At 37.1% G+C, this 14,290-nt stretch overlaps 1 protein-coding gene across 3 annotated transcripts in view; it reads left to right on the top strand.

The window, feature by feature from the left end:
- RAPGEF4 (Rap guanine nucleotide exchange factor 4) overlaps nt 1–14,290 on the top strand; it is a 161,279-nt gene that overhangs the window by 15,972 nt on the left and 131,017 nt on the right. For all 3 annotated transcript variants that reach the window (XM_052792497.1, XM_052792496.1, XM_052792498.1), the window contains exon 4: nt 8,183–8,329. In XM_052792497.1, coding sequence (XP_052648457.1) covers nt 8,183–8,329 — 147 coding nt within the window. The remainder of the gene's footprint in view (nt 1–8,182; nt 8,330–14,290) is intronic.

Raw genomic sequence — 14,290 nt, 5'->3', positions numbered from 1 at the left:
CAGAAAGAAATATATCCACAAAAATGTTCTGGATGTGGAAGTTAAATTAAGAATCTGTTTGGAGTGTTGATTTGTTCCATTACATGGAGAATGGAACACTTCAGCCTTTTAAGAAATCTAATATGAATATTTTTTTCTGCTTGTTCAGATTCACTGCATTTTCCTGCCAATAGGAAACTACGGGACTACAATTCGCATAGTTCTAGTTCTAGAAATTATATTCTGCATTAATTTCTTATTTCCTTCTCTCAGGAGCAATGAACTGAATTCCTACCACTGCCTAGTTGCTATAGGATACAGCCTCACTGCCAAAAGGACAGCAGCTCATGCATTTACCATTCTAGTGCTGGATAACTTTGGTGATTAGGGACTCCTAAATAGTATTTAAGTCCAATATTTCCTCTGGTTTTGCTCCAGCTTGGTGTATATACCGTGTCCCCACCTCGTCCATCCTTGGTCTCCTGCCTTTAGCTCCTGGGTACCCTGTTCCAGTCTTGCCTGTACTTTGCTGTTGGCATGGTGCTGGTCATCCTTGAGCTTGAAGTACTTGCTAGCACTCCATGCCTACTGTGCTCACTACAAACACAGGTGATGGAGGACATACAGTGTAGCTCCATAGGTGGGCAGCCCTGACAGACTCAGTTGCCAGCATTGTGCTCCCAGCCAGGAATGGATGACCAGTGCTTAAGATGTAGGAATGCATGTAACCTACCCTGGAGCACATTTTCCAGTAACAGCACCCAGGAGCTAAAGCTTCCTTTGCAAAGTCATAGTCATGGTCAATTGCTCTGCTGGTACCATATGTTACCATAAATGGCACTAATGCTAATGAGAAACTTCCAGCAGAGCAGAAGAGATACAGAAATTTATCTGAGTTTACAAGTTTAAAAGTTTGTTTTCTCATGTAAAAATACAGAAGGACTATGCCATCTTTTCTAGGAAGACAGAAGCTAACTTTGTATTTAGGTTCCTATTGGTTAAAAAGTCTTTAGACATGACTAATAATCTTTTAATAGTTAAGATGAGCAGGATGTACTAGACGACCTCCTGAGTTTTCCTGGAGCTTGAATTTTCCTATAATTATATGATGATGCCTACAGTGTTAATGTAAATACGGAAAATCAATTCTCTTGATTAAAAATATTAGTCCCACTTTTATTAGGTGTTTGTATGTCTACCTGGGGAACTTAAATTTCAGCAAGCCTGGGAATAAATGTGTTGTGTAGCAGCTAGCATGTGCTAATTCTTTATGCAGTCACCTTTGGTGTTTTGTAGCTTTCTCCCATTAAAAGGTCAGTAAGTTATTGTTGTGGTTTAACCCCAGCCAGCAACCAAGCACCACGCAGCCACTCACTCACTCCCCCCCCCCCCCAGTGGGTTGGGGGAGAAAATCGGGAAAAGAAGTAAAACTCATGGGTTGAGATAAGAACGGTTTAATAGAACAGAAAAGAAGAAACTAATAATGATAATGATAACACTAATAAAATGACAACAGCAATAATGAAAGGATTGGAATGTACAAATGATGCACAGTGCAATTGCTCACCGCCCGCCGATTGACACGCAGCTAGTCCCTGAGCAGCAATTCCCCGCCCCCACTCCCCAGTTCCTAAACTAGACGTGATGTCCCATGGTATGGAATACCCCGTTGGCCACTTTGGGTCAGCTGCCCTGGCTGTATCCTGTGCCAGCTTCTTGTGCCCCTTCAGCTTTCTCGCTGGCTAGGCATGAGAAGCTGAAAAATCCTTGACTTTAGTCTAAACACTACTTAGCAACAACTGAAAACATCAGTGTTATCAACATTCTTTGCATACTGAACCAAAACATAGCACTGTACCAGCTACTAGGAAGACAGTTAACTCTATCCCAGCTAAAACCAGGACAGTTATTTTGCACTTGGTGTGTGCTAAGAATGTCTTAATGGCCTTTGCTCCTACAAAGGCGTGTAGTTACATGTCTTGCACTAGAATTTATATCTAAATGCACTAATGGATCAAGACTTCAGTGTAGCTAGTGAGGCATTAATTTGTACACATCTTTGCTGTGCATCAGCTTACTCATGCAGACGCCCATGATTTCTCACAGAAAATGTTAGTAATAGTGATCAAGACCAAGTTGAGAATTCATATAAACAGAAATATTAACATTACCTATTATTCCCTATTATGATAAGAGGAAGCATTCCATGTACTGATTTAAATGTTTTAATAAAGACAAACACACATATTTAGGATCTCATAGGTAAAGCCTTGCTTTGGAAAATTTTCTGACTGCTTGCAAAACTGTATTATGTCACAAGAGGGCAGTGTTAGAATATATAATAAACTGAGTACAGGCACTATTAAATACTAAAATGGCTAGTTTGAAAACCATATTCAACTATTTACAACATACCTATTTTAAAGAGTTTGACCAGAGAAGATTTCTTTGTTGCTGTTAGTTCTGTTCCACTGAGGTGGTAAAATATGGTAGCTGCTGCTGATCGTGATGGTAATTTCATTTGCCGTTGAATGGGACAATACAATTTACAGTACAGAGATCTGCAGGATTACCCATCTAGTACATCCTGAGTGGTGGCTGGTCTGCTTTCTATACACATTATTTATGAATTTTCTGGCTATTCGACAGTCAAGAAGAGACTGAAGAGGACTTTTTTAAGGTAAAAATATCACACTATGATTTGCAGAGGTAAGTGTAATGAACTGTTTTGGTCTTGCCTCAACTTGTTTGTAACAAATACCCTGATAAATATTGTGCTTAAAAGTCACACAAAGAGTTAGTAAGTCCCCTTCAAAATAAACAGAAAATGCAGCCTGTTTAGAATCTATCAGAAAGAGGTCTTTACCCTCAGTTATGAACAGATTCTGAATTTAACTTTTATTTGGCACTGTTACCTACCCAATGTTACAACCGAGGTATACAGTAATAAAAGTCCCTCTTAGAGATATTCCTAATTTGGTGTTGTCTTAAAAATACTGCTGACTGCCTTGTGTATGTTTAATTTTGAACTCTATTTTGAAAATGGACACATTCTGAAGGATGTTGATAATGTCTCAGAATAAAGCTGGGAATAAATGCATTATGACCAAAGCATCAGTGTGACATCTTTGCATCTTTGACATTCTGCAGCATTGTGTTTTACTGAATTAGATTCAGAGGCTTTTACCACAAATGATTAAGATTTATATTCCTATCTGATAAAACAGGAAGGAATGAAGGGAAGGAATGAAGAGAAGAAAGACAAAGACCAAATAGCAATTTGATCTGCAGTTTTGCTGTAGTCTGCCAGCTGAATTACAGTGTGCACTAGGGGCTATTGCTAGTTTATCTTGTCTGTGTTTTGGTGGATTTTTTTTAAACTGATCAGATTTTAAAAACAGACCAAACTCAACACAGGGCATTGACTTTACAAACAATTAGCCTTTTTTAGAGAAAAGCTTTAAAGGAGGAGCTGTGGGTGCTTGGGTGGTACAGCAGTGTCAGTTGTAGGAAGATGCAAAGGGCTGGGGATCAAAAGCCAAATAAGTTAGTGGTGTTGCTGAGAAGAATAACTATGAAGAAAGAGTTTCAGATGTCCACGTAAGAAAGGGAAGAATTTCCTGGCTGTTTGAAACTGAAGGCAAAGAAGGTATGTGATAAGATGAAGTGGAAACAAGGAAAGGGATTTAAACAGGACAGTCCTTGTAATACTGCTTTTTGCCTGTAAATGCCGTTTTGTGTGCATGTAAATAGCCATAATGTATTTTGGAGATAACCTATGTGAACTTGTGACATAGGTTCGTACTGTAGTCTGTAGTGTAGTGTAAATATGCCCAAGCTAGCTCTAAATTACTTAGTTTGAGCATGAGAACTGGTATAGCCATTGTAACACAGAGATTGGCTGGACTAAAGTACTCAGCTGAGAAGCAGGGTGTGTTGGTCCATGCTGAGTTCCGCAATGTCATGGCTGTACTAATTTTGGTTTTGAACTTGACTTACTGAAAGTTAATGTGGAAAAATCATTTCACTTCTGTCTGCAAGGTAACCTAGCAAAAATTCCAAGACATTGCACGTAGCTTTTAGAGGATCAGGTAGAAAGGTATGGAAATAATGAATATATTATGACAGTACAATTAATCTGATCTGTAAATATTTTAATTAGGAACTAGAAGAGAAGTTGGTCACAGTCTTTCTAGATGCATAATGCCTCCTTTGAGCAAATCACCTTGTTTTGTGTAAAGAGGATCGCCTAACTTATGTTGCAAACCGTAATTCTAGTGTGGGAAGATCTTTCTATGTTATCTTTAAAAGTAGTTTGATAAAGATTTCCTATCTGAATGGCTGAAACATACTCCAGTGGAGGTAATGGAACAGGAAAATCACTTCATAGAACAGATAGTTTACTTTCATGTGTATCCTTTGGTTTCTCTGTTATCAAAGGAAATTTTTGCTGAGGACAAACTGAACTGTGTCAAAGTAATAATAAGAAAACTTTTCAAAATGCCAGCTTTTGCAGATCTCCAATTAAACGTGGAGATGGTATGGAGTCCTGGAGGGACACAGGTGCAGAGGTGAGTTAAAGGTACAAGGTGTGGGAAAAATGATGAAATTAAAAACAAACTAGCTACATCAACTCCTTTATAAACTCAAAGTATTGAATAAACTAAAATTTCAGAGAAAAGTCCCCAATCCCTTTCAACCTAGGACTTGTAATTTTTTTTCCTATTTTCTTCATTTCTCTCTCAGACACCATGATTTTGTTTACACACAGTACAAAAATTCTGTTTGCCAGGTGTCCTGGTTTCAGCTGGGATAGAGTTAACTGTCTTCCTAGTAGCTGGTACAGTGCTATGTTTTGAGTTCAGAGCGAAGAATGTTGATAACACTGATGTTTTCAGTTGTTGCTCAGTAGTGTTTAGACTAATGTCAAGGATTTTTCAGCTTCTCATGCCCAGCCAGTGAGAAAGCTGGAGGGGCACAAGAAGTTGGCACAGGACACAGCCAGGGCAGCTGACCCAAAGTGGCCAACGGTGTATTCCATACCATGTGACGTCCCATCCAGTATAGGAACGGGGAAGTGGGGGGCAGGGATTTGCCGCTCGGGGACTGGCTGGGTGTCGGTCGGCGGGTGGTGAGCAATTGCACTGTGCATCATTTGTACATTCCAATCCTTTCATTATTGCTGTTGTCATTTTATTAGTGTTATCATTATCATTATTAGTTTCTTCTTTTCTGTTCTATTAAACCGTTCTTATCTCAACCCACGGGTTTTGCTTCTTTTCCTGATTTTCTCCCCCATCCCACTGGGTGGGGGGGCGTGAGTGAGCGGCTGCGTGGTGTTTAGTTGCTGGCTGGGGTTAAACCACGACACCAGGTTGGAAAATAGAAAGTGGCACAAGTCAGGGAGGAGCATGCAGGGATGTGCCTTGTGATGGTGGGGGAGGGAATAAGGCAGAGTCTTGTTTCTGATTCTCATCCATTCCATAGAATGGTCTTACAAACTCAATAATGTTTTAGATTGGGGGGGTAACAACTCTTTCACTGCATGTGTCTCACCTGCCAGTGAGAGTCAGTGAAACTGAATACACAAACAGCCTCTGATTTGAAAGCTACCATTTTATAGTGTGTTCAGAGGACAGACAGCAATGGAAACAATCTCATCTTTTTAAGTCTTTAGTACTGCCTTTTAAATAGATGTGTGAATTTTAGCTGGTTACCAGCAGCTAGAACCCCCTGCTGCTTCTGGGATTGCAGAGGGGAACAGCAAACTGAGTTTTGAGCTGCCAGCAATCCTCCTGAAGTCTACACTGAACAGCAGGAGATTCTTGAGTGTAAGGTTAACAGGCGTAATAGGAAATGCACACCTGATTCCCCAGGAGGCTGGAGAGGTATAAACAAGGGGCAGAGAGAAAATGGGGGTCTGAAGTCTTGAAGACGACAGATGGGCTTGCTCCCTAGCTGGCTGTGAAACTGCCTCTCTATGGAGAGCAATGATGGCTGGGGAAAAAAACTGAAAGAACTTTCACTTGATAAAAGCCTGGACTTTAATGACCGTATATAGGACCATTCCAGCTTCTTGACTTAACACCCTACAATGTTAATTTATTTCTGAAGTTGAACAGCTGCCTCATCAGAAGTTATCTTAGAAAGTGGTTCCTTAACCAACACCTTTCATTTTCTCTTCTTCTGTATTCTGTCTTTAAAGATATATTCTTTAGGGTTGTAAAGAATCAAAAAAGGTGAAGCGTTTCAAAGGTATTTATTTTTTTGGAGGGAGAGAAGGTAGTGAGAAAGACGTTGGAAGATGTAAATATTGCTTATGACCCACCTAATGGAAAAGTTTCTGCCAGGCTATTTGGTTATTCTGCCCTAAACAGAGATCTTTTATCTGAACTTTCTAAATAAAGTTGAGAATAATGTATTGGAGACCTGGAGATTTGTGTGAGCAGTAGGCATGTTTTCTTTGTAGCTCCTTTGAGTGCAATTGTGAGTATGGTAGCATGCTTATAGTGTTTCAGCTCTGAAAGGTAAGCGTGTTAAGGCAGATCTTTAGTGTATAGCCTGTATTATAGGCTGTTTGTAGAGACTTCTATTTAGGTGCCTAGGTGCTCATTCCCAAATATTCTTTCTTTTAAACAGTGCCTGTTCATGTTTGCCTTACTTGAAAATTTATTTCTGACAGTTGGTAAATTCTTCCTAGATCTTTTCTAAGACATAATTGATTTTGTTTTCCTGAACACATAATTTTAGATGGTAATATCTGTGCAAAAGCAATTTGCTATGGTTCAGGGAACTGGACTATTATGGGCATTTGTCTTTGTAATGCAATTATAAAGCTACTAACTTGATCTTAATAACATTTGCCTATTAGCACTTATTAGATGCATGAAAGGAAGACAATGCAATTTTAAACACAGAAAATGATGCTGAAATATGCTCATGCATCTCTCCTGGATTATCAGCCGCAAGGATGTAGTGGATGGGATGACAAAATTGTCTGCTTTTATTTTTGTAGACATTTCATGAATCCCACATTTTAGAATTAAACTGTATTTCTAATGTTGTATCGAGTAAAATTAGCGTGTGTTTTTATATGTTTATGTGTATTTGTCTGTGTGCATGTATGATTTCCTTAGTGAAGTACAGTTTGTATCAGTTTAAATTTTTAATGCTGTTGCTATTTTTTTTTAATTACTCGAAAGACAGTCAATTAAGGCCCAACTTGGAAAGAGACACATGTAAGTGTTCAGCTTCAAGCCTGTGCTCAGGAACATAGCAACTTGTAAGCCTAGACTAGAACATGTATCTAAAGATCTTGATTCAGCAAGTTATTTAATTTCAAGTATTCTATTTTTTTGTCTGCAGTAGCTCAGAATTTATATTGGAACTATTGCAGAGGAGTTCCTGGCCAAAGGGGATTGATTTAGGCATCTTCCCATCATATGAATGGCATACACTCACATAAACTCTTTTGAAGTGGACTTTACTGCATGTTTGGGACCGTCCCGAATACTGTATTCCAGGTGGTTTTGGACTTTTTAATAGTTTTCTTGAAATCCCTGACTTATGTGAAAATAATTTTTTTTTTAGTCTGATACGTAATTGGCAGGCATCCATGAGCAATTGAGAGATTTACTGGCATTTTCAACAGAAAGGCCAAGAGCTGATTAAACTGTACAACTGCATTGTGCACAGACCTTGTACAATAGAGAAATGCATTACAAATGCAAGAGGATATTATAATTGAAAGTTATGTTTACTGAGAAAACATAACAGTCAAATTTTCTTTCTGATGAGCCTATATAAGGCAGAAATTTATATTCCTAGGTTGCATTTCTGATGCTAGTTATCTTCTAATCACCTCTGACATTTCTAAAGGATCTCATCATCACAAAAGTCTTTACAGGTAGATGAACAGAGGTCATAACTTTCTTCCAAAGGTGAAGGTAACTCTTCTGTTCTCTGCTTTGCAGGCAGAAATGTATAATTCAACTGATGGTCATAGAAAACAGAAGTCCTACTTGCTTCCACATTGAAGCTTCCCGTTTGTTAATCAGCGTATTGATTTTTTTGTTTGCACTTTTAATTAATTTAGAGCAAATTGCTGAAGAATCTTAAGGCAGTGCTATTAGCAAATGTGACATAAAGACTCTTAAAACATCCTGGAATATTTAATATGTGTCCTTTTATTTTTAATTCAAAGGATGCTGTGACAATATGCACTCTGGGAATAGGAACTGCTTTTGGAGAGTCCATTCTGGATAACACTCCTCGCCATGCAACCATCGTTACCAGAGAATATAGCGAGCTCCTTCGAATTGAGCAGAAGGACTTTAAAGCACTTTGGGAGGTAAATTCAGATTTATATGCAGTTTATGCAGAAAAAAGTGATTTAACCTTTTAAGTGTTTGTAATCAAATATAAGCACATTTATACTGTAAGCAAAGTAATAATTCTTTTAAATTAGTTTGAACAAAAAGAGAAGTCTTTTTATTTCTTTTTAGTGCCTCATATTCTGTATGATTACATACTCCTGTATTTCTGTCTTGTGGGCTTCTTCTAATGAAATAACTTAGGTGAAATTTCTGGTGGAATTTACTTGTATACTGCAGGTGTTGCTTTCTTACCCTTAAACTTGCTTTTATAGCCAGCATTTATGAGGAGAGTCTATCCTTAATATACTCTGATATTTTAAATTATTCTCCTTTACTCCTGTCTCATCACCAGCTGTAAGGGGTTTAGAATTTGCAGATGGATCAAGATCACTTAAAAATTAAGTTACTGATTACACGTGAATTCCCTTAAAACTTTCCTTTGTGGAGAACGTACTGCTGAGGTTCTATAATCTCTGTGTACTTTGGTATCCATGCTGAGAAGACTTCATTAACATGTTACTTTGCGAAGTTGCTGAACTTCAATCATTTTGCATTTTGGTAAGCATTACGCTTGATTTGAAAAGTGTTCTGGGAATTGGAAGGCATCCTGTTGGCCTGGCCTACACTATTTTCAGTTTGTACTGCCAGCTTGTTTTAAATGGTGACAGTACAAATTTAGGTGTTGTGTAGAGCTGTCAGATGCTGTGACAGTGTCCTAAAGTTGCAGATGTAGGGCCACATAACTATATTTAAGAAATGGATGCTGGTTGTAGCATTTTAGTTCAGCTTCTCTCCTAAGTGCAGAAAGATGGGGTTTTTTTGGCTTTCTCTTTTCCTGAGAAAGAGCAGTATTGTACTCCAAATAATTGTCCTAAAGCAGTACTAAAGTAAGGTTATCAGTAAGAAAATCAAATCCACAACTAGCTACACTGACTGAGGAAACAGCACTAATGCCACCTGTCTGCAAATACGTTGCTTTGAGCATAGTTAATGGTGCAGCATGACCAAGGCATGAAAGACTAATGTGTGAATGAAACGTGCTTGCCATTGAATGCTCTGACAATATCAGATTTCATTCTTTGAATTGCATAGCCGTAATTTGTACTGGTTTTTTTGCAATGTCTACAGCTGAAATGAAATGCTTGTAAAGTCTCATAGAAAATTTGAAGAAATTCACAATGCAATAGTTTTCTGCAGTTCATGCTTTTTTCTCTACAGGATCTTCCTTATAGTTTTAGACCCTGGCATTAAAAGATTGAATATGCCAGTGATGTCATCTGTTTTAACATATGCTACACTTGCCAGTTGTCAGAAATTTTTAATGTAGATAGTGCTTTACAAGCTCATGATGGAGGAGAATAAATCCAATTGTAGGTTTCTCAAGTAACATTCTTTTTTAATTCACTTTTAATTAGTATAGGCAGAGTAATTTCTGCTGTGTATATGACTTTCTTGCTAAGCATTCAGAGATTGCTGGTTTCCTATCAGAAATATTGGGAGAATGGATGTTAAGTTCCTTTCTTAAAAATCTTGAACCTTAAAACATGTTTAAAGTTGTTTTAAAACAAAAATGCTGATGTCATTTGCTCTTTAATCACTAATAATGTTGTTTCTAACAATTTTGCTAATTTTGATGAGTTTTTTGATGATAAATGCTTTTGGAAAAGGTCACGTGTGTTGAAAGTATTGGAGCTGTCATAGGGAGCCTTAGCACACATCTTGTATGTTGCAGATTTTATGAAATTGTGCAGTAGAGCATGTCACAGATGCTGCAGGTGTCAGTCACAGACCACAGTTTAGCTTTGTGGTGCTTCTTTGCCTTTTGTGCAGTTTTACAGTGAACTTTTAATGTATTTTGGTGTGCTTTCTTTCAAGGAGGCTATCCGTGTGCTCTTAGTGAGTGGAAAATTATGCCACAAAATATAGCTTTGCTGGTTAGTCTGAGGTAGAATTAAGTTGTTCATTTTTTTCAAGGCGGTATTTGTTTCCTTGCAATCTACTAATCCCAAAGCCTACATAAACTGCAGCTAAGGTATGATAAACAGAGAATGTTCAAAACAGACATAAAATTATTTTTAAAAATTCCCCCCAAATATACTAGCAATAGCAGCAGTATTATTATTGTTGTTGTTGTTGTTCTTCTTCTTCTTCTTGTTATTTGAAGAAAAGTAAATACTTTTCTTCAAGGAAACTTTTTGTTATGTTATGGATGCTGTGTTGTTCTGTCTACCTTATCCTAAGATTCATATATCTTTGCTGTGACAAAGCCCATGTGGGGAAATGGTTATTGATACAGTGATGTGCCATTCAGATAATTTTTTAATTTGTTTTTAATGAAAACCCACGGAAAGTCAGAATGGATCACAGATATTTATTATCAGGGATACCACGGGAAAAATGAGAGTAGGCAACCATGTCAGTGTCATTACAATCCAGATACGGTAAAAACTAAAATCTAGTGCATACAAATTTCAACTCTGCAGATAATAAGAATTTAATTCCAGATAGAAGTAGTTTCTCCATAAAAAAATTGTTGAATAATTCCAAAATAATACAATACTGTAGTTTAAGAACAACCTAAATAAACTGTAGGGTTGGAATTCTTAAAATAGTTGCTGCTTTTATGAATGTAGGATTTTTATGATTAATAATAGAAGTGCAAAGAATACATTTTACATATGATTAAATTTTTTGTTTGGTTCCATACCCCCCCCCCTCCTCCCCCCCCAATTTACTTTTGGGGAATTTTACTTTTTTCCTTCTTTTGAGAGAAAGAACAAATGAAAACTCTCTGTTAGCTGATTAAAGATTTTTTGGCATACAGAGCATGGAAATTCTAAGACTGCAATTTTTAATATTCTTTTTGATTTTTAGGTTGTGAATATGATCTTGGAAAATAAACCAGTTTAAATTGATTCAGTGTGAACTTTAATTTATTGTGCAACTAATCTGAAATGATAGGACTAAGAGCTATGAACTATCTTCCTTTATAGTAAAAATTCATCAACACCGAAACCCACAGATGAAGTTCATGTTTGCAACAAATGTTTTTCTACCACAAAGCTATGCAGTTCTTTGAAAGACAAATGAATATCCATTTATACTGCTTATGAAACTTTTAGTATAAATCCTGAAACTAGATTTTAAGAGAAAGATGTAATACCTATCTATTTTAGTTATTTCTAAGTTTAGAAAGAATTTTCAGAATCTCTGTAACTTCATATTATGAATTTACAGATTTTTCTGAGTATCGTTTAAATTGAAAAGTGACTTTTCCTGTATTAGGTGTATTGCTCTAAGAACCAATTGCATTGATAGAATGTTTCACAGACCAGATGTGGCTCATTAACATATTTAATGCACAATATACAGCAAAATGTATTAATTCTTTGAGTACAATTACAATTGGGTCTATACCTGAAAGAAAGAGATTGCTACTTCTGAACAAACTTTTTTCTTTTTTATCACTGTTCTTCTCTCAGTTTTATAAATTTAAATACACTTTGAGGAAAAGATAGGATATTCTTTATCAAAAATATAATAAGATGCCTTCTGTAATATACAGAACCACATATTCAATCAACTCTTTAAACACAGAAAGATTTTCTATGACCTCCACTTTTAACAGTCAGGGAATGCTAATCAAAAGGAATGGTATCCTCCTGATAACAAAAATTACCAGTTAAAATGGCCTAGTCTTTTCTCTAATGACTGTATCTGTTGAAATGCCATCCTGTTTGGGAACATCTGTTGAACTTCTAAGCTTTACTCATCCTTGGAGTCTTGTTTTCTATCAATGGCTGCTATAGCAGATTGGAGATGATGAAATCCCTGGTTAGGTTCTCACACAGCTGAACACTGTTTCCTGATGAAGAAGCTCTAGGAGGTTATGGGAATCACTGGTGATGTGCCTTTGTGCACCGATTGTCCCCAGCCTTCATCTCTGAGGAGCACTAACAAACATGAAAAAAGTTATTCATTACTATCACAACACTGTAGACTTCCAAGGTGCTCTATGAATCTGTAGGAAGAGGTAGTCTTTGTGTTGATAAGAACTTGCTTTCCCTCTTTAGCATCAATAAGTAAGTGTGGTGCTAGCTACCGTGCCCAAAAAACCTGTTTCAAAGCACAGAGCAAAAGACATCCAAAAATAAACATGAAAGCAGAAGGCTACACACGAGGAGATCTGGTCATGCACATCCTGTTGGGTCACTGGCTTGCTCCACCTCTAATAGTTGGATTCTTTTAAACGGAGTAGGAGTGAAATGTATGTATTTGAGCAGTGTTATCATTACAGAAGTTCTCTGTAGTTCATCCTCAAGCTTTGTTCTTTCATGCAATTGCAAACTGATTCAAACCCAGACAGGAAGGGAGTGAATCTGCTGAGAGGTGACTTATTTTTAGAGGTCTTTCCTACCACAGTGAATTACTCAGCCTTTCTTGGATAACATACAAATAACCAATTTCCTTTTGTGTGGAATAAGATTATGTTAGAAGTTACTGAACATGCCTTGAGAAACATTTGATCTTGAGTAAATGAAGAACAGCTATTACTTCGGTATGCAGTGACTTTGGAGAGAGGGAGTCTTGGCCCCTATAAGGTCAGAATGAATATTTTAATTCTTTTTTATTCATGTTCAGCAGCACTTACACATCATCTAGTCTGATAAACAGTAGCGTAACTTGCTTCCTGCTTTTGCCCATCTGATGACAATTCAGTAGCCCTCAGCAGACTTCACTGCTCTGAAATTACAGCTTTGGGAGAAGCAGCTTTCTTACCATCTTTGTTTTCTGAACACTATGAATGTTAGTTTTTAGTGAGCTAGTTTAAAAACAGATCCTCTGTCAGAACAGAAGAAATTTTACATACCGTTTCAGTGGAATGCTGTGTAGGAAATGCATGTATGAAATAGCATGCTGACTTAAAAGTCGCAGCACTGTTCTATGAGGTTTCTGAATAAGGCTTAAGTTCATCAGAATTGAGACCACAGCTCTCAGTACATTTGCATGTAATACCAGTTTGTCTTTTTAAGGTCTATCTAGTCATATCCCTTATACCAAGGTGTAATATAATCTTATGCCTCATTTTATGTGTCAGGATTATAGCAGTAGGAATTTTGAAGGCACTGTAAAAATACATTAATGGAAGTGAACATGTAAGGATTTTCATTTGTTTTATCTGTTTGGCCATGCTGTAAGTACATTATTTATCAAAGTATGTTACTGAATCTCATGTAGGTGTTTTGTAGTGTAATGCAGTAGGTAGCGTTTCAGAGAGGCCGCCCTTTCCTTGCCTTAGGCTACTGGAAAATATATGTTACATTGTTACTTGAGAATACTCTTGCTTCTTTCTCTGGTAGACTCCTGAATACTTAAACATGTTTAAGGAGTATTAGGAATCTCATGTAAATGTCAGTACTTTCTAATGTGCCTTCTCTCCAATGAGCATTCTATACCAGAAATTTTTTCCAGTTCATTTAAGTGAGAAATTAAATTTGATCTGAGAAATGAAATATTGGGAGGGGGGAATAAAAAAAAAAAATCAAATTTATATCCAGCCCCTAAACTATTACCTTGATTTATGGTATACTACTCTCCCAGTTTATTGCACAGTAATCAATTGCAGAAGTCTTTGCTCTGATTTATTGATTTCCCATAGGCAAACATAGTAGGGATACAAAACTATAGTTAATAAAATACAGAATATTTAGCTTTGCAGGATGGGTGATCATGTGATTTAAAATAGTGAAGTGCTTGGAGACCCACAAAAGTATAAAAAGGTGGTCATGGAACACTCAGCTGTCTTGACCCACTTCATGTCACACTCTCCATTGACTGCTCAAACTCTGCCTTGATGATTTGTCTTTCTAATGGGGTTTTATTTGAGAAATGTAAAAGTGATCAATTTGTAGTAGTCTGCATTTGCAATGTAGCTG

This window comes from Harpia harpyja, chromosome 7, assembly GCF_026419915.1.
Source record: "Harpia harpyja isolate bHarHar1 chromosome 7, bHarHar1 primary haplotype, whole genome shotgun sequence".
Classification (NCBI taxonomy): domain Eukaryota; kingdom Metazoa; phylum Chordata; class Aves; order Accipitriformes; family Accipitridae; genus Harpia; species Harpia harpyja.
Note: the sequence above shows the minus strand (reverse complement) of the source record. Positions and strands in the feature narration are given on the sequence as shown.